The sequence below is a fragment of the Pantherophis guttatus genome, chromosome 17 (assembly GCF_059756535.1).
Source record: "Pantherophis guttatus breed Tessera chromosome 17, ASM5975653v1, whole genome shotgun sequence".
Taxonomy (NCBI): Eukaryota; Metazoa; Chordata; class Lepidosauria; order Squamata; family Colubridae; genus Pantherophis; species Pantherophis guttatus.
Genome location: NC_142079.1, coordinates 1,676,321 through 1,697,481, shown reverse-complemented (window position 1 = coordinate 1,697,481; position 21,161 = coordinate 1,676,321). Strand labels below are relative to the sequence as shown.

Here is a 21,161-nt window from a genome sequence, read left to right as displayed (position 1 = left end):
ACTGTACAGCAAACATTTGCACATTGGTGTAAAAAGCAGCCAGAGGCAACAATGCAAAAGACAGACCTCTGTGTGTGTGTGTGTGTGTGTCTGTTTGTGTAAAAGAGTGGAGAATTTTACGCCAAAACGAGAAGATAAAATAACAACGGAGAGGATAACAAGAGGATTCCTTCCTCCTTTTCTCCAATCACAATATCAGAATTTTAGATTTTCGAAGAGAAAAACGCCTTTCTCTTTTAACAGCAGCCTGTTCCGAATGGTGCAGGGCGGCATCGCAGATTTGAAGCTGCTTTTAGAAGGGACCCCAAAAGTCAGCTACAGCCTCTATTGGCTGCATCCCGATAGATTCAATAAGCACACGTTGTCACCAACGCACGGACGCAACCTTGCAAAGATATCGCTCGCTCTGTGAATGCAGTCCAAATACCCCTCGTTCTATTCTACCAGCTTACAAAGTTGTATTCGTAAATCACCTGCAGCCAAGAAAGAGCCACACCTGTTCATTCAAAACTCCCAGAAATAAACTTGGGGGGGGGTGGGAAGGCCATTGTGAATGCTTTCAAGGTCAAACATCTTTTGCAGAAGTTTCCTTCAGTTTTAAGTCCTCTTATCATTTAGGATTTAAGGACTCAAAGATAAACCGATGCTTGCAAAAGGACTGTCCATCATCCACAAAGCATTCCAAGCAATTAAAGCCACAAAAAATCATAGCACAGATATTCTCCCCACACCATCACACACACATACATACACTGCAACCCCCAGGGAAAAATAATCTCTTCCCAACCTTATCTATTGGCTTTGTTCCCCCCCCCCCCGCAAAGTGTGGGGGGTGGGAGACAGCAGGAGGGCAGTTGGCCAAGCTGAACAGAGAAAAATCAAACAATCTCTGCTAACCAGGAAGCTTGGAAAGACCCCCCTTAGAGAATCCATGGGATAAAATGGTGGGCCAGGATAGGAAAAACAACCAGAGAAAACAGAGCAGATCTGCTCTAGAATTGGTTGTGTGTGTGTGAACATATGGATGAGGTAGGATTGTGGTTTTGGGGTCAGGAGGCAGCGAGCCCCTCTCTTGGATCAAAAAAACCCCCGCACAGATGGAATTTTAGTGGGAAATTCGTTTACTCTCCGAGGAGGCAAGGAGAGAGAAGTCACCGTGACGGCTGCTTGCTTCTCTCTACCGCCCCTCTCTCTCCTTCTCTCTCTCCCACTCAATTTTGCTCTGAGCAGGCAATCCTCACGTAATTTTCTTCTGCTTGGCTGCAGCATCCATCGCACATTGAAAAATAGCCGTATCTCTTCCAGCCTTGACTGAGTGACTAAACACCGAGCATTTCCCCCAGATCGCTACCATCAAGGTCGCTTACGAACTAGAACACAGGACTGGAGTTTTGCAAAAACTTAAAAAAAATATATAAAACTTTCCAAGGATGGGGTTTTTCACTCAAATCATGCAGGGACCTTCGTTAGTATAACAAAGTGCAGCTAAATATCTAAATCTGTGGAGGAGGGGTGTTCAAATTAAACAACCCTATTTTTTCATAAGCGATGCAGTGGCTCAGTGATGTTGAGCTTGTTGATCGAAAGGTCGGCAGTTCAGCGGTTCGAATCCCGAGTGCCGCGTAACGGGGTGAGCTCCTGTGACTTGTCCCAGCTTCTGCCAACCTAGCAGTTCGAAAGCAGGTAAAAAACGCAAGTAGAAAAATAGGGACCACCTTTGGTGGGAAGGGAACAGCGTTCCGTGTGCCTTTGGCGTTGAGTCATGCCGGCCACATGACCACAGAGACGTCTTCGGACAGCGTTAGCTCTTTGGTTTTGAAACGGAGATGAGCACCGCCCCCTAGAGTCGGGAACAACCAGCACGTATGTGCGAGGGGAACCTTTACCTTTACTATTTTTTCCATTTTCATCTCCTTTCACCTGAAAGAGATGAGGGTTCCTTTGGTGCTCCCTGAGCTTGGTTGTTTTTATGCCAACGTTTTATTACCCAACTATGGAATATGACGGTTGGAACTGGGAGGGATCTCTAGCGGGGAGGGTGCTTGGATTGGACCATGCGATAGACATGTGGGTGCAGGGGGGAAGGGACTTAGACTTCCATTTGGGTGGGGAAAACATGGAAGCTCTCAGATTCAGGTTTTCCCAGATGTGCCAATATGACATCTCTAATAAAATGGGACTTTGAGGAACTTCAAGCCTCGGAGTCATATTTATTTATTTATTGGTTCGATTTATATGCCACCCTTTTCCGGAGACTCAGGGCGGCTTACAATGCATTAAGCAATAGCCTTCATACTTTTGTATATATCTGCTTAGTAGGGCTTTCGGCCCCCCCTAAGCAGTTTCTATTTTATACAAAGTCAGCTTATTGCCCACACAAACCGGGTCCTCCTTTTACCTATCTCGGAAGGATGGAAGGCTGAGTCAACCTTGAGCCTAGTGAGATTTGAACTTGCAGTAATTGCAGACAGCTGGTGTTACTTAACAGCGCTTTAGTCTGCTGCGCCACCAAGGCTCTTCTTTCGTACGGGAGGTGTTACTTGGCACCCTGACAGGTATCTGAATAGAGGTAGCCCTCAACTTACGAGCACAATTGAACCCAAAATTTACGTTGCTAAGTGAGACAGTCGTTAAGGGAATTTGCCCCATTTTGCGAACTTTCTTGCCACGGTTGTTAAGTGAATCTGGCTTCCCCATTGAACTTTGCTTGTTAGAAGGCCGCAAAAAGGGAAAGTCACGTGACCTCGGGACGCAGCGACCGTCACAAATACAAGCCGGGTGACAAGTGTCTAAATGTTGATCACGTAACCATGGGGATGCTTGTAATGGTCATAAGTGTGAAAAACAGTCACAGGCCATTTTTTTCAGTGCCACTGTAACTTCAGTCACTAAACAAATGCTCCAACACTGGAGGCTTTTAAGAAGAGATTGGATAACCATTTGTCTGAAATGGTAGAGGGTTTCCTGCCTAAGCAGGGGGCTGGACTAGAAGACCTCCAAGGTCCCTTCCAACTCTGTTATTTTGATTCTATTCTAATGCTAATAATGCTAATTTGTCTGAAATGGTACAGGGTTTCCTGGCTGAGCAGGGGGCTGGACTAGAAGACCTCCAAGGTCCCCTGCAACCCTGTTATTCTCTTCTGCTCCCTATCCTGAACATTTTATTCCCTCTATAAGCAATTCAGAACAAACAGCCAGCATGGTTCCTTTAACATTGTTATCTACGAAACTCCCAACTCACAGCTAATACTGCCACGCAAGCATTTTTGCTGCAAGGTTTAAGAAAGCATCCGAGCGACCTACTTGGCAAAGCATGTTAAACACAAGCAAGCGAGCAAAAAAGAAAGGAAGAAATGCCTTTATCCCCACGGTGGTAGCAATTTAAAAAAAAAAAACCACAGGAAACCAGTTTGTAAGAAGGAAAAATGGTCTTGTAAGAAGGAAATCCCAAATCCACAACAAGGCAATTAGAACAGGGGATAGATACCCTTTGCCGGCAACCTGCTTACAACAACAGAAACACAAACCAACAAGCCAGGCAGAACCATACACCCAGGTCTTTGGCTCGCCCTGCTGACATCACAGCAATTCAGCCGATCGCAGCCAAGGTCCCTTCCTATTTGTCTGCGACTCTGTGACATAGCGGCAGCCGTGTCCTTCCCTATCACCTTTGCTTGTCACCAAATCAGAGTTCCAAAAAACCCCAACCATTAATTGTCACAACCACACAAATCTGCACCGTCCGAACTTTCAGCAAGAGACGCACAAAAGCTCCTCTGAATTTAGGCTCAACACCCCATCACACCTAGCTTTAATCATAATTTAGCCAGGAAATCTAGGAGAAAAAATCCACTTACTTTTTCACTTTGGGATATTTCATCTCTGAAATGGCATTTGTGGACTCGGTCTGTCTTTCCTTTAAATGCCGCGGCCACATGTTGTCTACCCAGTCAACCAAATCCACCTGGGAAAGACCAAAAGCAGAGTTAAGGTAGGAAGTGGTAAGGAAAGACCGGTTCCCTTGGCTAAGGATGGTCAACTAGGAAGCTCTCATTGACCTCCAAACTCAACTGGGAAGCTCTCATTGACTCCCCAAGCTCAACTGGGAAGCTCTCATTGACCCCCAAGCTCAACTAGGATGCTCCCATTGACCCCAAGCTCAACTAGGAAGCTCTCATTGACTCCCCAAGCTCAACTGGGAAGCTCCCATTGATCCCAAGCTCAACTAGGATGCTCCTGTTGACCCCCAACTCAACTAGGAAGCTCTCATTGACCTCCAACTCAACTAGAAAGCTCTCATTGACCCACCAAGCTCAACTAGGAAGCTCTCATTGACCCCCAAGCTCAACTAGGATGCTCCTATTGATCCCCAAGCTCAACTAGGATGCTTCCATTGACCCCAGGTTTTCAGCCATCAGCTAGAAACTCCACTTACGACATTGGGACGCTTGACAATGTTGGCTAGTTTGGTGTGGCTGAATTCCAGGCTGATCATGTTGTACAGCTTCTCACGCTCTGCCTCGGGGGTTTCATAATAACGCACAAATTGAGCCATGCTCATTTCAACACCTTTTTGGGTGTTCACATCCACCACGTCCACAATTCGGCGGCTCCCTGGGAGAGTTTGGAAAAGGAAGGTTGGTGAGAAAATATGGCAGATTTTATTCCTAGTAAACACGAGAAAATTCCAACTATGGTGGGAATCAGAGCTACTCAAACTGGCTATTTCTCATTATTCTAGAACACCCCACAGGTTTCCCAGGATAAGTTTGAGAATCGGTTATTAAACTGGCTTTATTTTAGAATAACAGCAAGATTTCATATTCAAATTTAATTTTTAATCAGTATTTTCCCCTGAACAAGGAGCAAGCAGATGTGTGAAGACTTTAGCTACCAAAGTTTCCACTAATTTTCAGTTCTCAGACAGGCTCAATTCTGCAAAATTCTGCAAAATACAGATTTAGGTGCAACTTCAGTATGCAACCTTGGTTATATATTCTTGGTTTAGCAGCCTCTCTCTTGTGTAGTTTATGCATAATACCCTGTTTGTTTTTATTTTTTAAAAAAAACTCAAATCTTACTGCATCATTTCTGCATTATGGAAAGAGGCATCGAAACTTACCCACGAGCATCTTAGCGTCTTGGGCAGTGAAGTTGGGGTCGGGCATCCTGAAATGATCCAAGGCGAAGGGATTAAATTAAATGCAAATTAAGAGAGTCACAATCATCACAACAACAGACCATCCCTGGCTAAGCAGCCGCCGCCAGGACAACATTTAAAACCCTCGTTTTTTCCCCCTCACTCATTTGCCAACTGAAAATACAAAAAAATGATCAGAGACCTTGAATTATCCCAAGGATCATCTTTAGAAGGAGAGGGGGTGATGTCTGAATAGCTATCCAGGATCTTAGAACCAGTTCCGTTCATAGAATTAGTTTTCCAAGGTCCCCAATTCCTAGCCAGACTGCAAACCTATTCTTCGTAGGAAGAATAAAAGTCACCTATGTATGTAAGCTGAGCACCAAAGAATTGAGAGGCCTTTGAACGATGGTGCTGGAGAAGACTCCTGCGAGTCCCTTGGACTGCAAGGCCATCCAACCGGTCAGTCCTAGAGAAGGTCAACCCTGACTGCTCTTTAGAAGGCCAGATCCTGAAGAGGAAACTCAAATCCTTTGGCCACCTAATGAGAAGGAAGGACTCCTTGGAGAAGAGCCTAATGCTGGGAACGATGGAGGGCAAAAGAAGAAGGGACGGCAGAGAACGAGGTGGCTGGATGGAGTCACTGAAGCAGTCGGTGTGAGCTTAAATGGACTCCAGAGGATGGTAGAGGACAGGAAGGCCTGAAAGAACGTTGTCTATGGGGTCGTGATGGGTTGGACACGACTTCGCGATTAACAACAACAACATGTATAACTTGGGCAGCTATATAATAAATAATAATGTTTTCTTCCATCTTTCCTCAAGATAAGGGGCTATGCCACAGTTGAAAACCCACCATTTATCCTATCATATATCCCAGCTTGATTACAAGACCAGATAAAACAGGGGTCTCCAACCTTGGCAACTTTAAGCCTGGTGGACTTCAACAAGCAAAGCTGGCTGAGGAATTCTGGGAGTTGAAGTCCGCCAGGCTTAAAGTTGCCAAGGTTGGAGACCCCTGAGATAAAAGACACAGGATGATATAGATTAAGAGTAGAGTGGTCTTACTTAATTCCCAGTCCAGTCTTACTTCGGAAGATGAGAGGCACTTTTAGCGCTTCCTGCTGCACGTATTCAAAAGTGAAATCTGGAAGGAAAAAAAGGCGAGGAGGTCAGAGACAGATCAGTTGTAAGATTTCAGCCGTTAAAAAAACAAAACAAAAAAAAAAAGCTTGACAAATATAGATAGCCCTCGATTTACGACCATAAGTGGAATCAAAATTTCTGTTGCTAAGCAAGGCTTAAGGGAACTGCACACCAAATTTTCTAAGTTTTTTTTTTTTTGCAATGGCTGCTAAATGGAACCGTTGTTAAACGAATCAAGCAATCAACGCTTCCCCCACTGACTTTGTTTGTCGGAATCCGCCTGGGAAGGCCACATGGCAGTCACGTGACCTCGGGATGCGAATTTTGATCACCTGACCGTAACCGTTGTTAAGTGTGAGAACTGGTCAGTATTAAGTTACTTTTTTCGGTGCCTTGCAGCTTTGCAAGGATGACAAATAGAAATCAACATTTCTTAAGAGTAGGTGTTGAGCTGTAGTCATAATGTTCTTTGCTTTTAGCTTAGCAACTTTGAACTCAAGACACCGAGTTTACTTTTTCAAAGCACAGCTCTTCTAACATCCTTCCTAATCCTACTTCCTTCAGCAGAGTAAACGAAACAATACATGTACGGTTTAAAACAGGGTTTTTTTTTTTAATGCTGGTCCTGTCATTTTACATTTTCTTCACGCTGAGTTTTTTTTTTTAGAATAGAATAGAATTCTTTATTGGCTAAGTGTGATTGGACACACAAGGAATTATATGAGCAATATTTGAAGATTATATTCATGTGTCACGTTGTATCCTCTCCTTCCAAAAGATGTCAAGCTTTGTGGGCTAGCTTTGTTCCCCATCCTAACAACTCTGTGCCTCTGGTTTTCCCTCTTCACAACAATCCTGCGAGGTAGCTTAGGCTGCTACCACCCAAGGGGAACACACTCAAGGCTAACCAGCAAAGGAGATTTGAGTTCAAGATGCCACTAAGCTTTTGACCGTCTTTTCCCTGAATTACATTTTAATCGGCAATTGCTCAAAGGTTAATGAAGGCTCAATCAATGGAAACCCAAGTTAAATGTTTTTTTAAAAGCTGATTTTGTTCAGAAAAAAACCTCCTCAAAATCCTAAGAACGTTCAGCAGGGAGCTAGACCCAATAAACGGACTGAGGACTACTTTTTGGGGAAATGTACTTAAAATGTCCATTGAAAAGCAGTTCATATAAGCTATAAGAGACCCCAGAAAACAAATTAATCATCCAGTTCTAGCTTCTCCAGTTATTTGGCACTACAACGCCCACCATCCCCAGCCGGGCCCAAGCCCACCATCCCCAATTGGGCCCAAGGCTAAAGCCCACCAACCCTAGCTGGGCCCAAGGCCCAAGCCCACCCTCTCCAACTGGGCCCAAGGACCCAGCCCATCATCCCCAGTTGAGCCCAAGGCTAAAACCCATCATCCCCAGCCGGGCCCAAGCCCAGCCTGTCTGGAACACCCGCTCTCAGAAACGGTCCCATGCCTGAAAAGCCCCCGGACCCCAGACTACAAAGCCCATCACTCTCCCTAGGTGACGGCTAACCCTCAAGTCTGAGGGGAAAATGGGCCGCGGAGTCCTCAACGCTCTCTCAGGTGGGTCCTTGGAGGAGGGGGGGAAGGGAAAAGTGTCTCAATTTTCCCTGGATGCCCACCTGAAGAGAGACCCTCACTCTTTCCCTCAGTTCAGACGTGAGGGGGGGGTTCTTTTTGGAGCTGGGGGCAGCCGGGAAAGTCAGGGTCAAGGGGAAGGTGGGCATCCAGTCGGGCCTGAGGCGACCCCCTCCCCAAGAGGGGAATTAAAAAGGGGGGGCAAGGGCCCAAGTGGGGAGGGGGCGACAGGGCCCCCTCAGTCCAGGGCGGGAGGGGGGGGCGGGAAGAGCGGCTCCGCCTTCCCGGGTTCGAAGCGCGCCTCAGCCGCTTCCCCCCCTGTCCAGCCTCAGCGGCGTCACCGGATCCCCCGGCGGGAAATACGAAGCCGGGGAGGCGGGCGGCACGTGGGAGTCAGCCGGGCTCACCTTGGCCGTCCATGGGCCGCACGAAGTCCCCGCGGTAGCTGCGGCTCCTCAGCTTCTCGTCCAGGTTGAAGCCGCGCACGCTGACGATCTCCTCCACGTCGGACAGGTCCTCGTTCTCGTCGTAGAGCCGCCGGCCGATGCAGCGCTGCACGGGAAGGGCAGACAAGGCCAAGGGGCGCGTCGCTGGGGGAGCCCGGGATGGGGGCCCGCGGGCGCCGCGCTGGGGAAGGCAGGCAGGCAGGAGGGGGGCACGGGGGGTGGAAAGGGGAGCAGCGCCCCCCCACACACTCTTTGCGCTGGGTTAGCCCGAGCCCTGTTCTCCCCACCCCCCACCTACGTGCCCAAACCCGTGTCTCGGGTTGTGCGTGTGAAGGCTTTGCCCGGGTGCTTCTCGACTCGGGAGTGGGGTGAGGTGAGGTGGATACCAAGCCGAGTTATTGCACGCAACCCTGCGGAGTGGGCTCCTCCTGCCTTTGGCTGCGGGAGACCCCCGGGAGGCTTCTCTTGCCCCCGTTCCCACGACCACTCTCTCTCTCTCTCTCTCTCTCTCCCTTAGCAACGGAAAAACACCAACAAGCCAGCCCGGTTTACGTAGCAGGAGAAGCCGCGCAGGCTGCCCGAGTCATACCGGAAGCCGGCCTTTTAAAAAAAGCACACGGCGTTATGTAACACGGGGGTCCCCGCCCGCACCGGCCCCCTCCGCCAAACCCACCGGGGGTCCCTTTCCCCGTGTCGTCCCGTCCCACCCACCCCCGCTTCCAAACACGCGCATCGCGCCTATCTCAAGCCAGGCTGGGTTTCCCCGGCGCCCAACGCGGAAGTTTTGGGTGGGTGGGGGTCTTTTCTGCCCACCGGGACCGATCTGTGGGGATGGGGGAAAGTGGGTCGGGGGAGGGGGAGGAGAGAAGGGGAGTTAGGAAAGAGTTAAGCCGCCTCGCCTCCCCTCCCCACCCAAAGCAGCAGAGGCGAGGCCCAGGTTTCCCACCCCCACCCCCACCCCATCCAAAACAAGGCGGAAAGAAAACATCGCTGCAATGTGGGGACGCCACTTGCGCGCCCCTCCGCCGTAGGATCGGGCGCAGCGGCGGGAGGGGAGGGGAGGGAAGGGGGGTCCACGCAACGAGCCTCCCCCCCTCTCTCTTTTTCTCCCTCTCCTTCCCAGCAACCCACCCCCAAACCCAACCCCCCCCCCCGCCGGTAGCAAAGCCAGGATCTCCCCGCGGCTGGTTTAAATGCCCAGCCGGCGCGCAGGCAAGCCCCGAATCGCGCCCACCCCCCCCACCCCAGACTCTCGGGAAACCCGGGGGTGGGGGGGATCTTTCCTCTCCTGGATCTGGCCTCCCTTTTTCCCCCCACCCCACCCCTCCCCAGCCGAGCCGAGAAAGTACACACCAGTCTCCTGGGCGAGCCTCTTTCTGCCTCCATGATCTGAACACTTTCATCTCTTTAGAGAGTCAACAGTTCCTCCTTTGGGTCCTGCTGCAGAGGTCGGAGGGGGGGGGTTCCTGCCGGGCTGGGCCCCAAAACTGAGACGGGGGGGGGAACCGCGAGAGAGAGAGAGAGGAAACCCCCGGAAAATTCCCCCGCCTCCCCCTCCTCTTCCTCCCTCCCCTCCCCTCCAATTTAGAGGCTTCCCAAATAATCCAATTCCCGACAAAAAAAGCCGCCTCTCGCCCCCCCGCGAGGGTTGCAAAAGGCCATCCGGGTCTCTCTCTCCCTCTCCCTCTCTCTAAAGTTTGGCTCTCCCCCCCCCCCGGGCGATCAACACTTTCTTTTAGAGGCGGGAGGGGGCGTGGGGGGGGCGGGAAGGCGAGAGAGGGAGGGGGGGCCAAGCAGCTCCGAAAGCAAAGGATCGCTCAGCGGGGGTGGGGGGGGGCAGACGGAGGAGGAGGGGAAGGGGGTGGGCGATGCTTTATGTTGCCCCCCCTCCCCGCTTTTGTGTTTGTTTGTTTGTTCTTTTGCTTTTGGCTTTCCGCCCCCCCCTCCCGGGTGGGGGGGGCCAGGAGGTGGCCTCGGTTTTCTTATGCAAAAAGTCCCGCAAAGAATTCCTTTTTTTTTTTTTTTCTCCCAGCCTTTCGGCGTGCAAAGGGGGAGGGAAAAGAGAGGAGGGGGCGCGCAGAGGCGTCACGCGAGTCCCCGGAACATAAACAGTGGGGCGGGGGGAGTGAAGGGGTGGCTTGGTGGGAGGGGAGAGGAATGGGGGGTGGGGGTGGGGGAGAGCAAAGGGAAATCCCGGATCTTGGCCGCTCAGGATCGCTAGACCTCCTCGGGGGGCGCACAGGCTGGGAAAGCGCGCGCGGGGATTGGTGGGGTGTGGGGGGGGGGGAAAGAGAAGAGATCGGGTGTTGTGGTCGGATCACGAGTCTCCCCCAGCGCGCAGGCGCTGCAACTGGCCTTGCAAAAGTGGGGGGGGGAGAAGAAGTCGAGTGCACGCGCGTGCATGCACGCACGACTGGGGGGAGTGGCTCTTTTTTTTCTTCCTTCGGGTGGGGGGGTGGGGGGACTGATCGGTGGAAGGAATCTCCGCGTTGGAGCGTTGGAGAAGCAGCGGCTCTCCTTGCAGGGCGCCTTTGACTTGCCGCGCGTGGAGTGGGGAGGGGAGTGGGGGGCTGGCAGAGAGCCGCTGGAGGCCGCAGGAAGAGGAAGCCGGAGGCTGGGGGGGCCCAAGCGTCGCCGCCTCTTCCTGGGCTGGCGATCCTCGCCTCCTCCTCCTCCTCCTCCTGTCCGGAGCCAGTGCAGACGCGGAAGGGGGACAAACCCCCGTGGGTGGGTGGCCCACCCGAGCTGGGACTTGCATCTTGCGGGGGTGATGCGGGGATGGGGGGGTGGGGAGTGGAGCGTGGCGAGCTCAGAGGCGCGGGTGGGCCGGCCTGCCTTCGGGACTCTCTGGGCGGTGGGCTTGGGTGGGCGAAGAGGACCCGCGTGGCTTGGCAGCCGCCTTGGCCACGGGAAAACGGGTGTCCTCGGACGACCCGGATGGATCATCCCTCCCACTTACTGGGACTGGTCCAAAATTGGATTGGGAGTGGAGAGCTTTCCAGCGTGGATCCAGGGTATCCCACGGAAGTTTCGCTCCCCGAGTTGCCATGAAACCTTTTTTTTTTTTAATTTGATTTATATGCCGCCCTTCTCCGGAGACTCAGGGCGGCTTACAATGCGTTAAGCAATAGCCTTCATTCTTTTGTATATATTTATACAAAGTCAGCTTATTGCCCCCACAAACTGGGTCCTCATATTACCTACCTTAGAAAGGATGGAAGGCTGAGTCAACCTTGAGCCTGGCGAGATTCGAACTTGCAGTAATTGCAGGCAGCTGAATGTTAATAACAGCTGCGCCACCAGGCCCCTTTCCTGGAGACCCCCGCCTGGACCTCATCTCTGCCCAAAATCATTGATCCAGGCATTCCTCCTCTCTAAAGCACCTTAACCGTCGCTAGAGAGCCCAGATACCCTGGCTTGGAAATGAGATGGACAGCAAATATACTAGTAACTGTAATAGTAAGACCACCACCTGGGGATGGAGCCCACCTCGGTTGACAAAACCCAACCTGCGTCCCATAAAACCCATTGCATTCCATAAACCACGATTGGCACAAACTTAAAAGTTGCATTGGCCGCCACAAAATTCACACCGAGGAAACCTTGTAGCCCATTCTGGTTACTCTTGCGGGAGGTTTCCTTCTACCACCAATAAAGCCTCGGTGGTGCAGCAGACTAAAGTGCTGTTAAGTGCTAGCACTTAGCTGCCAGCTGCCTGCAATTACTGCGAGTTCGAATCTCACCAGGCTCAAGGTTGACTCAGCCTTCCAACCCTTGCAAGGTAGGTAAATTGAGGACCCGGATTGTGGGGGCAATAAGGCGACTTTGTATTAGAACACCGCTGCTTGGGGGGGGAGCGAAAGCCCTAACAAGCAGGTATATACAAAAAAAAAAGTATGCAGGCTATTGCTATAATGCATTGTAAGCCCCCCTGAGTCTACGGAGAAGGGCGGCATATAAATTGGACAAATAAATATAAATTGGACTTAATAAATAGAAATTGGACTTAATAAATAGAAATTGGACTTAATAAATAAAGCAAAAGATTTGTAGCTCAAAATTGAAATGAGGGGTTCTTGGTGCTTATTTTCTTGTAGGCGTTTCATGACCCAACTAGGGAACATCATCAGTGTCAGAAGGGAGTGGGGTTTTCCACCTTCTAGCACTGATGTCACCCAATTGAAACGCCAGCAAGAAAACACCCAGGCTAAGAAAGCACCAAGGACCCCTCCCCACACCTTCAGTCCTCCTCCTCCCCCCCCTTCTTCCTCTTCCTCAAACCTCCCTTCATTAAAGCACTGACGATGTTCGCTAGTAGGGTCAGGAAACGTCTCCCAAGCTCAAGGAGGACCCCCAATCTGATTAGCTGGGGAGGGTCTTCCAGATGGCTGGACTTCAACTCCCAGAATCCCCGGCCGAGCCTCCTGGGACTTGAGAGTCGGCACAGCTGGCGCCGGCCCAGGGCTCTCCGCGCGGGGGTCGTCCCGGGCCGGGCGGGGTCTTGGGCGGGCGTCCCTCGGAGAGGCGGGCGTCCCATATCCGGCGCTGGCCCGGCCCCGGGGGCGGCGCGGACGGGCGGCTGGCAGGCAGGCAGGCAAGGGAGCGGGCGGGCGGCGGAGCTGAGCGGCAGGCGAGGCGGGGGCGACGGCCCGGCGGGGCTGAGGGCGCCCGATGAGCCTCAACGAGCACTCCATGCAGGCGCTGTCCTGGCGGAAGCTCTACCTTAGTCGGGCCAAGCTCAAAGCCTCCAGCCGCACCTCGGCGCTCCTCTCCGGCTTCGCCATGGTGAGCGGGGAGACTGGGGGGGAAGGGGCCGGGGGGGGGGCGCTTGCAGAAACGTCTGGGCTGGGGACGATGGGCCAGGGAGTCGCGGAAGGGCCGGGGGGGGCGCTTCCAGAAACGTCTGGGCTGGGGACGATGGGCCAGGGAGTCGCGGAAGGGCCGGGGGGGGCGCTTGCAGAAACGTCTGGGCTGGGGACGATGGGCCAGGGGGTCGCGGAGGGGCCGGGGGGGCGCTTGCAGAAACGTCTGGGCTGGGGACGATGGGCCAGGGAGTCGCGGAGGGGCCGGGGGGCGCTTGTAGAAACGTCTGGGCTGGGGACGATGGGCCAGGGAGTCGCGGAGGGGCCGGGGGGCGCTTGTAGAAACGTCTGGGCTGGGGACGATGGGCCAGGGAGTCGCGGAAGGGCCGGGGGGGGGCGCTTGCAGAAACGTCTGGGCTGGGGACGATGGGCCAGGGGGTCGTGGGGGGGCTGTTGCAGAAGCGCCTGGGCGGAAGACCCCCCCCCTCTTCTGCTTGGGGGGGGGACGACCTGCCCCTCCGCGGAGGGAGGGGTCGGAGGGGGTTTTGGGGAGGGGGAGGTATCCGTGAATTATGGGAGGGGGCTGCAAAGCGGCTCCGGCGGGAGTGGGTGGGCTGTGAACGCGTGCAAAATTAGGGGAAGGGGTCCAGGCTCAGCCCCGCTCCTGCAGAACGTCGGAACCGGGAACTCCGCGGGTCCCCTTGCTTGCAGGCATCCTCTCTGGTCCCGAGTGGGCCCCTCCGCCTCCTTCCCCGCGGGGGGCTCTTTCGCACGTGCAGAAGAATGCACGCGCCTCCGGCGTTGGCCACCGGGCTCTCCCCCCTCTCTGTCTCTCTGTCCGGGGCTTGCAAACGCCGCTCTCGGTTAGCGTCGGTTGCAAAACTTCCCCCTTGAAGTTTTCTGCTTCCCCGCAATCCGCCTTGGGAGTCTTTCATTCAGGTTAGAGTCGCTCTCCCTGCTTTGGCTGTTCTTTCTTTATTTTTTTTTCCCCCGTTTCGCCTTTTTTTATTGGGTTATTATCCGATTAAAATAAGATACAAAATAGGAAAGCGAATAGGGAAACCGGTAGGGAGGAAGGATAAGAGAAAAAGGAAAAGAAACATAGTTTTCTGTTGCAGTAAAATAAGGCATTGACCTCAAATCACAACTTATTGTGTTTTTTTTTCATCATAATATGAACAAGGCATTTCTATAAAGATCGATCCGTCTAATCGGTATTTTTATTCTTTATGAAATGGATTTGCTGCCCATCTCAGCAGCAAGGTGACTCTGGGCAGCTTAGGATGTTAAAATGATTATTTTGTTGTTTATAAGTGAGGGATGGTTGGTAAACAAACATACCTGGCCCTCCTCTCTCCTTCTATCATTCCCCCTTCAACAACAACCCTGTGAGGTGGGCTGGGCTGAAAAAGAGAGAGAGAGAGATTGGTCCAAAGTCATTCAGCTGGCTTTCATGTCTAAATCATCTTCTGGTTTCTAGGCCAGCCTCGACTGGTTCTGAGTGTGAATCCTCACAGCATCAAAAGTTACTTAACCGTGATTGCCAAGCTGGCTCCCATCCCACTAAATGGGTTTTTTGGCTCTTCCCATCAAAGCTGGGAATCTCAAGGGGAGGAGATGTGGCAATATCATTTCCCAGCATGCTCAGCAGAAGAGATACTTGACTGGGGAATTCTGGGAGTTGGAGTTTCCAGATGCAGAAGATGCTTTGGGTGGGGGTAGGCAAAATCACTACCTTCCCCCAACCCATTGCAAAGTGTTTGGGCCCAGAGGTTGTTTATTTTCTTTGCAAGTGCTACATTGAATGATTTCCCCACTCCAGTGCTTTCTTGCAGAAACAAAGCAATGAGAACATCCAGAGCAAATAATTGAGCCATGGTTGAAGGCACTGTCCATACCCCCCCCCAAATTAAAAATGTGGCATTCATGTCCACAAAAATCAATTTGGCAAACCTGGTTTCTGCCTTTAAAATACAGGTGTCGAATGTCTCTTGTCTGCAAAACTTTGCATCTTAGATTCAGGGTTTGTTTTATTTGTGTCAGAAGCATCGCAAATTAAATTTTAATTTTAAAATTAATGTAAAATTAAAATTCAAGCATATTTCTACGACCTAATATATAAAACTCACGATTCAAATATGTTTAAAGTTAAACAGGTCTTGGCCAGAAAAAGCAACATTGTGTTCTATTGTGTTGTGATGAAGTCATCAAGTGTACAGATAGTCCTTGACTTAATGAAGGTTCATTTAGTGTCCGAAGTTAAAACAGCCTTTTTACGAAAGGTCGTAAAATGAGGCCAAACTCACGGAACGAACATCACACTCAGCCACAGAAATGTTGGGCTCAATTGTGGGTCATAAGCCGAGGACCACCTGTACTGTGATCGGGACACAAAGGGCAAATGTACATAATGTGTTGTCTGTGTAGATTCGTGGTGAATTTGACATTTTCACAGTGATGTTGGCTTGCTGTTAAAATTTCTGAGAAGGGAATGGTTTGGTTTAAGCCAGGTTGAGCCCAAAGGCGTAGCGGCGTAGCCAAAACTATTCAGTTAACAGTTAACGGTTCAGCCCATTTTACATCTGATTTGATTCCGGGAGACGGGGAATAAATTCCAGCCTGCCCTGGAGAAGCCCCTCCATCTATCTTAAGAGCAGCCAGTGTTTTAAAATGCAGTCCTGGTTTTTTTTTCCCACCCCTCCAAGCGTTCAAAAGAAGCTTTCTAGCTTGCAAGCAGTATTTCTTTTGTTCTGAAGGCAGCTGACTTTCACTGGAGGTTTAATTCTTTTTTTAAAAAAAAAATTAAGTTATTGTGATTCCTGTGTAGGATTTGCCAAGTTTTGAGCCAACGGGGCAGGATACGATTTCTGAATGAGAGCTTTTAGCGTTCGACAAAAAGGGGAAACGGCGCTTCAAAAAAAACCTCTCTTCCTTTTTGTATATTTAGGACTGTTTGTCCTAACAAGAGTTTTGGCCTCAGAAGGCGCTAAGAGTATAAACCCCCTCCCTTCTGTTGTCAAAACTTGCAGCTTTCTTGGCTTAAGGATACTCTCAAGCGTCAACGGCTGCGTTCATACATCGCCCTTAGCTTGGTTTATTTAACCCACGGATGATGGAATAAACCATCATTGATTGAGTGCATCAATTTCCTTATGCGGTAACACCCGATCCCCCCCCTAAACGAAAGGGCATTATGAAGGCTTAACACGATGTGTGAAACATTAGCATGAATTTCTTTTCAGGCAGGCCTTGACTTATTGTCCATACATTTAGCCACCATTCAAAGTTACGATGGTGCTGGGGGGAAAAAAGTGACTTCGGACTTGGTCCTCACACTTACGACCACTGCCCCAAGTGATTGCAATCTGGTCATTTGGCAATGGGCTTGCATTTATTTATTTATTTGTTTATTTGAGAGAAATTTTTATTTTTAAACAAACAATTCATTAATCAGTGTAACATCTGGGTACAAAGAAATTTTTTTGGCTGTCATCATATTCAACGTTTATCATCATTTTCTTAGTACATATTTATCTTTCCTTTTACATTTAAATGTAATATATTGCAATATATTTTCCCCTATTGCCTATTGTCTATATTCAGTCTCTTTCCATTGATAAAATTGCCCCCATATGTTGTAATACTCCGATTCTTCCTTCCCTCTAATTGCTAATGTTACATTAGCAAACTTCAACTGGCTTGCATTTATGACCGTTTTCTATAAGTTTTCTCTTAGCTCAAGGGTCTTCACGCTTGACAGCTTTAAGACTTGTGGACTTCAACTCCCAGAATTCCTCCTCCATTCATGTCAGCTCAGGAATTCTGGGAGTTGAAGTCCACAAGTCTTAAACTTGGCAAGTTTGAAGACCCTTGTAACTTAGCTGGTGGTGCTGCGTGGTGTGAGAACACCTGCTGTCCATTAGTCAGCCAACAGAATTAAACAAAGAATAACCTTCTCTTCCGGCCTTCTCCAATAGCATCCTGCTGTGCATCATGAGATAGGTGGTTCAGTAGCTATGAAAGGTTAATAATACGAGACTTTAAAATGGCTCCAGTTGAACTCTCAAGTTTTATTTTTCAGGGGCAAAAGAGTTTGCTTTTTCCAATCATCATCATCATCCTCATCAACTTCCAATTGAGTTCTCTTGCTATCAACATTTTATTGAAATTTATTTAAGGCTGCCTTTCAGATACCGATCCAGCAGAAGGAGGACATTTAATTCCCTTGTTTACTTTTTAAGTTATATGACCTGCTTAGAGATTTATTAATTTATTTAGTGCGTGGCATCCTGCTTGGTGAGTTCCTTTCAAATGCAAATACAGCTAGTCCTCAAATTACAACAGTTCCTTTAGTAAACTCTTCAAAGTTATAACGGCGCTGAAATACGGACTTACCACCATTTTTCACATCTACAACCATTGCAGCATGGATCCCCATGGTCACATAATGAAAATTCGGATGCCTGGCCACTGACTCTTATTTATGACTGTCATGGTATCCTGGGGTCATGTGATCCCCTTCTGCGATCTTCTGATGAGGGAAGCCAGATTCGTTTAACAACCATGTTCCTAACTTAACGACTTTGGCAAGGAAGGTCCTAAAATGCAGCAAAGCTCCCTTAACAAATGTTTCACTTAGCGTCAGAAAATTTGGGGCTCAATTGTGGTCGTAAGTCGCAAACTACCTGTACAACGTTTTGGAAACTCAGTAGGAGTAGAGATTGGATCCAGCAACCAAGCCCAGATTCCTCCTTCACCTTCTGATCGCCCACATTTTGTAGGAATCATTCGTGCAGAATGAAACCGAGCCCGTCCCGGGTTAAAATCTCTGGCCGGTTTCTCGAAAGAAATCCTCGAAAAATAACAGACCAGCTTTGCCTGAGCGCTGAGATCCAGCTTTAATCGGTTAAAGCTTGCAAGTTTGTTCTTTTCAAGTAAAAACTTGAAATCGCCTGATTCGCTGGCAGTCTTATTGGCATTGAATTTTCTCCCTTAATTAGCCAGGTTGTATTTGAGCATAGCACTAATGCTGGTGGCAGAGCATTTTAACACTTTGGGTTTTTTTCTTTAAAAAAAAAAGTTTTTTTTTTTCCATCTGGGGGAAGAAACCACCTTCTATTCTTCCGGATCTGCAATCTATTTGTCCTATCTCAGTTCCCCTGCAAAACCGGGGGAACGTTTTTATATTGGCAGCGAAATAAAAGCCGGAAGTGTTTTCTTCTGTTGTTGCATTTTTTTTTTAAATTGGCACGGCTAATGTTTGGTTTCAGGCAGCTTTTTAATTTTCCTTTGTACCTCTTCAGGCCAGATTGAAAGGTGTTTTTTTTTTTTCCTCCGTTTCTGGCGAAATTGAGCTCGCCGTTCCATAAATGCGTCAGAGCTGATTCTCTTAGCGTCGCTGGGCAAACCCGATACTGGCTGCCACCCAAAACTCAAACGATCTGAGAGCAATTTCTTTTCTTTTTTTCTTTTTCTTAGCTGGGAGAGGAATGGAGGATCCCAGGGTGTGAATCGGAGGCTGGAATTGTATAATACTAGAAAAGGAGGGAGGCTTTTTGGCCCTCGTTGCTCTTTTCTCCGTAAAGCAAAATGGACTTTTTCTTCCGCTGTTTGGAAACCTTAATGGGGACAAAAAGCAGCAGATGCAAACAAGGCCTGTTCCGTGCGAAAATTTTTGAATACTGGACACTTGTGGTTTCTGTGGCACCTGAGAGGGAAGAGGGCCATAAACCTGGCCGTGAACCTGGGGGGGGGAGCCATCACCAAGAAGTCCATCCATCCCCCCCTCTCCCGTCTCCACAGCGGCTTGTGAATCCGATTGAAAGTTTTCACCTCTCTGGATTCACCTTTCAGAATTCCCAAAAAATTCCTGGATGGTAATCATTGGGTGACACAGATAGAAATGTGGGTGCTTTGTAGTCCTTTGATGCTACCTACCTTATGAGAACCTAGTTTTTGGCAAGTTGGAAATTCAAAGTTTTGTTGTTGTTAGTTGCGAAGTCATGTCCAACCCATCGTGACCCCATGGACCACATTCCTCCAGGCTTTCCTGTCCTCTACCATCCTCTCGAGTCCATTGAAGCTCCCGCCGACTGCTTCAGTGACTCCATCCAGCCACCTCATTCTCCGCCGTCCCCTTCTTCTTCTTTTACCCGCAATCTTTCCCAGCATGAGGCTCTTCTCCAGGGAGTCCTTCCTTCTCATCAGGTGGCCAAAGGATTTGAGTTTCCTCTTCAGGATCTGGCCCTCTAAAGAGCAGTCAGGGTTGATCTCCTCTAGGACCGACCTGTTGGATGGCCTTGTAGTCCAAGGGACTCTCAGGAGTCTTCTCCAGCACCAGAGTTCAAGGGCCTCCATTCTTTGGCCTTCTCAGCCTTCCTTGTGGTCCAACTTTCACAGCCATCCGTTGCAACTGGGAAAACCATAGCCTTGACTATATGCACTTTCGTTGGCAGGGTGATGTCTCTGCTTTTTAGTAAGATGTCTAGATTTGCCATAGCTTTCCTCCCCAAGAGCAAGCATCTTTTAATTTCTTGGCTGCAGTCCCCATCTGCAGTGATCTTGGAGCCCAGGAAAATAAAATCTGTAATTCAAAGTTTTGGGGGGGGTTGTGTGAAAATCTCAACCACCCCTCCTCCCCATTGGTGAAGGATGAGTTTTTAAACTTTCTTTGACATTCTGGTTCCCAAGAAGGCCTTAGTTTCTCTTTTCTTTGACAGACATCTGTTTCCTTCCTCTTTCTCCAAAGCCGATCCGGATATTTGAAAACTTTTGTTTCTTCCCTGTAGTTTTTGGAGTCTTTTGCTTCAGGCTCTCCAGCAACGTTGATTTTTGGATTCGACGTGTTGTGCGATTCCAGCCCCTTGCCTTTTGCAAACGATGGTGGGTTCAACTAACCACGATTAAACAAAGCTGGACTTGGCGGGGGATGCGAAATAGGACATGAGCCGTTTTGATGGATTGTTCTGAATGCTGCATGCTAACCAGAGTTGTATTGGGTTTTTTTTGTTTGGTTGTTTGTTTTCCACACCAAGGCAAGAGTAGGGTTCAATCAGGGTTAAGGAATTTCCTGTATCGTATAAACACATTTGGGTAACTTTCTTTTCACCTTTTTATTCTCCTTGGTGTAAGAAACTAAAGTAAGACCCATGTACAATTACTGGAAAACAGCCACTCATCTGAAATTCTTCTCAAGAACTGCCCACACGAGTTTCAACTCTGTGTAAGCAACGAGGAGGTTCAAACCTTTTCTTGTTTTTCAGTAAAACGGGACTTCTGAAAGGGCTTGATTTCAGGACCAAGGTTTCAAGCGGTGACTTTTTATCTGAAGTTCACAAAATCCCAGCTATTACTCAGCCTGAGCCCAAAGTAAACCATGCAGAGGTGGACTTCAAAAATTTTAGCAATGGATCCTCTCCCTGGTTGCTGGGTGGGCGTGGCCTGGACCACGGTGGGAGGGGGAGTTTTTGCTCTCCCCAGGCTCCGGAGGCTCTTTTTGAGCCTCCGGGAGGGTGAAAACAGCCTCCCTAGGCTCCGGAGGCCAAAAACAGGCCTTTTTCTGGCCTTCCCGAACTTCCCATAGGCCCATTTTTCGCCCTCCCTGAGCCTCCGTGTGCGCCCTGCACTTACCTGGCCGCGTGGGGCAGTGGTGGGATTCAAGTAATTTAACAAGCGGTTCTCTGCCCTAATGATTGCTTCCAACAACCAGTTCACCAAACTGCTCAGAAAGTTAACAACCGGTTCTCCTGAAGTGGTGCGAACCGGCTGAATCCCACCACTGGCGTGGGGACTCCGGGGAGGGGAGGGGCCGTGTGGGTGGGGCCAGCCAGGAGTGGGATTTGGGGGTTCTCCAAACTGCACAGAATCTTAGCTAGAGGTTCTCCCGAACCCCCAGCAGCCCACGCCTGAAACCAGGTAAATGAGCTGAGCGAAGACATTTCCTCAAGCTTTCGGTTAACAGGCCAGCATTTCCCTTTGAACCCAGTTCTTAGCATCCTAATACTCTTGTTTCTATCCGTTGCTCCTTCGGAACA

General features: G+C 49.7%; 2 protein-coding genes across 6 annotated transcripts in view; one reads left to right on the top strand and one right to left on the bottom strand.

Annotated features, from left to right (window-relative positions):
• Positions 1-10,475, bottom strand: part of KDM2B (lysine demethylase 2B) — a 38,635-nt gene extending 28,160 nt beyond the window's left edge. The window contains exons 1-6 of one of the 4 annotated variants that reach the window (XM_087880363.1): positions 9,680-10,475; positions 8,288-8,432; positions 6,231-6,287; positions 5,123-5,169; positions 4,436-4,614; positions 3,858-3,964 (exon numbers count right to left, since the gene is read on the bottom strand). In XM_087880363.1, the coding sequence (XP_087736489.1) occupies positions 3,858-3,964; positions 4,436-4,614; positions 5,123-5,168 (332 nt within the window). In that variant the 5' untranslated portion in view covers position 5,169; positions 6,231-6,287; positions 8,288-8,432; positions 9,680-10,475. Of the gene's footprint in view, positions 1-3,857; positions 3,965-4,435; positions 4,615-5,122; positions 5,170-6,208; positions 6,288-8,287; positions 8,433-9,679 lie in introns of all 4 variants that reach the window. The other 3 variants (XM_060691903.2, XM_087880361.1, XM_087880362.1) reach the window with 3 other exon arrangements.
• Positions 10,476-12,902: 2,427 nt separating this feature from the next.
• TMEM120B (transmembrane protein 120B) overlaps positions 12,903-21,161 on the top strand; it is a 32,162-nt gene continuing 23,903 nt past the window's right edge. The window contains exon 1 of one of the 2 annotated variants that reach the window (XM_087880371.1): positions 12,903-13,111. In XM_087880371.1, the coding sequence (XP_087736497.1) occupies positions 12,998-13,111 (114 nt within the window). In that variant the 5' untranslated portion in view covers positions 12,903-12,997. The remainder of the gene's footprint in view (positions 13,112-21,161) is intronic. The other variant, XM_060691907.2, reaches the window with a different exon arrangement.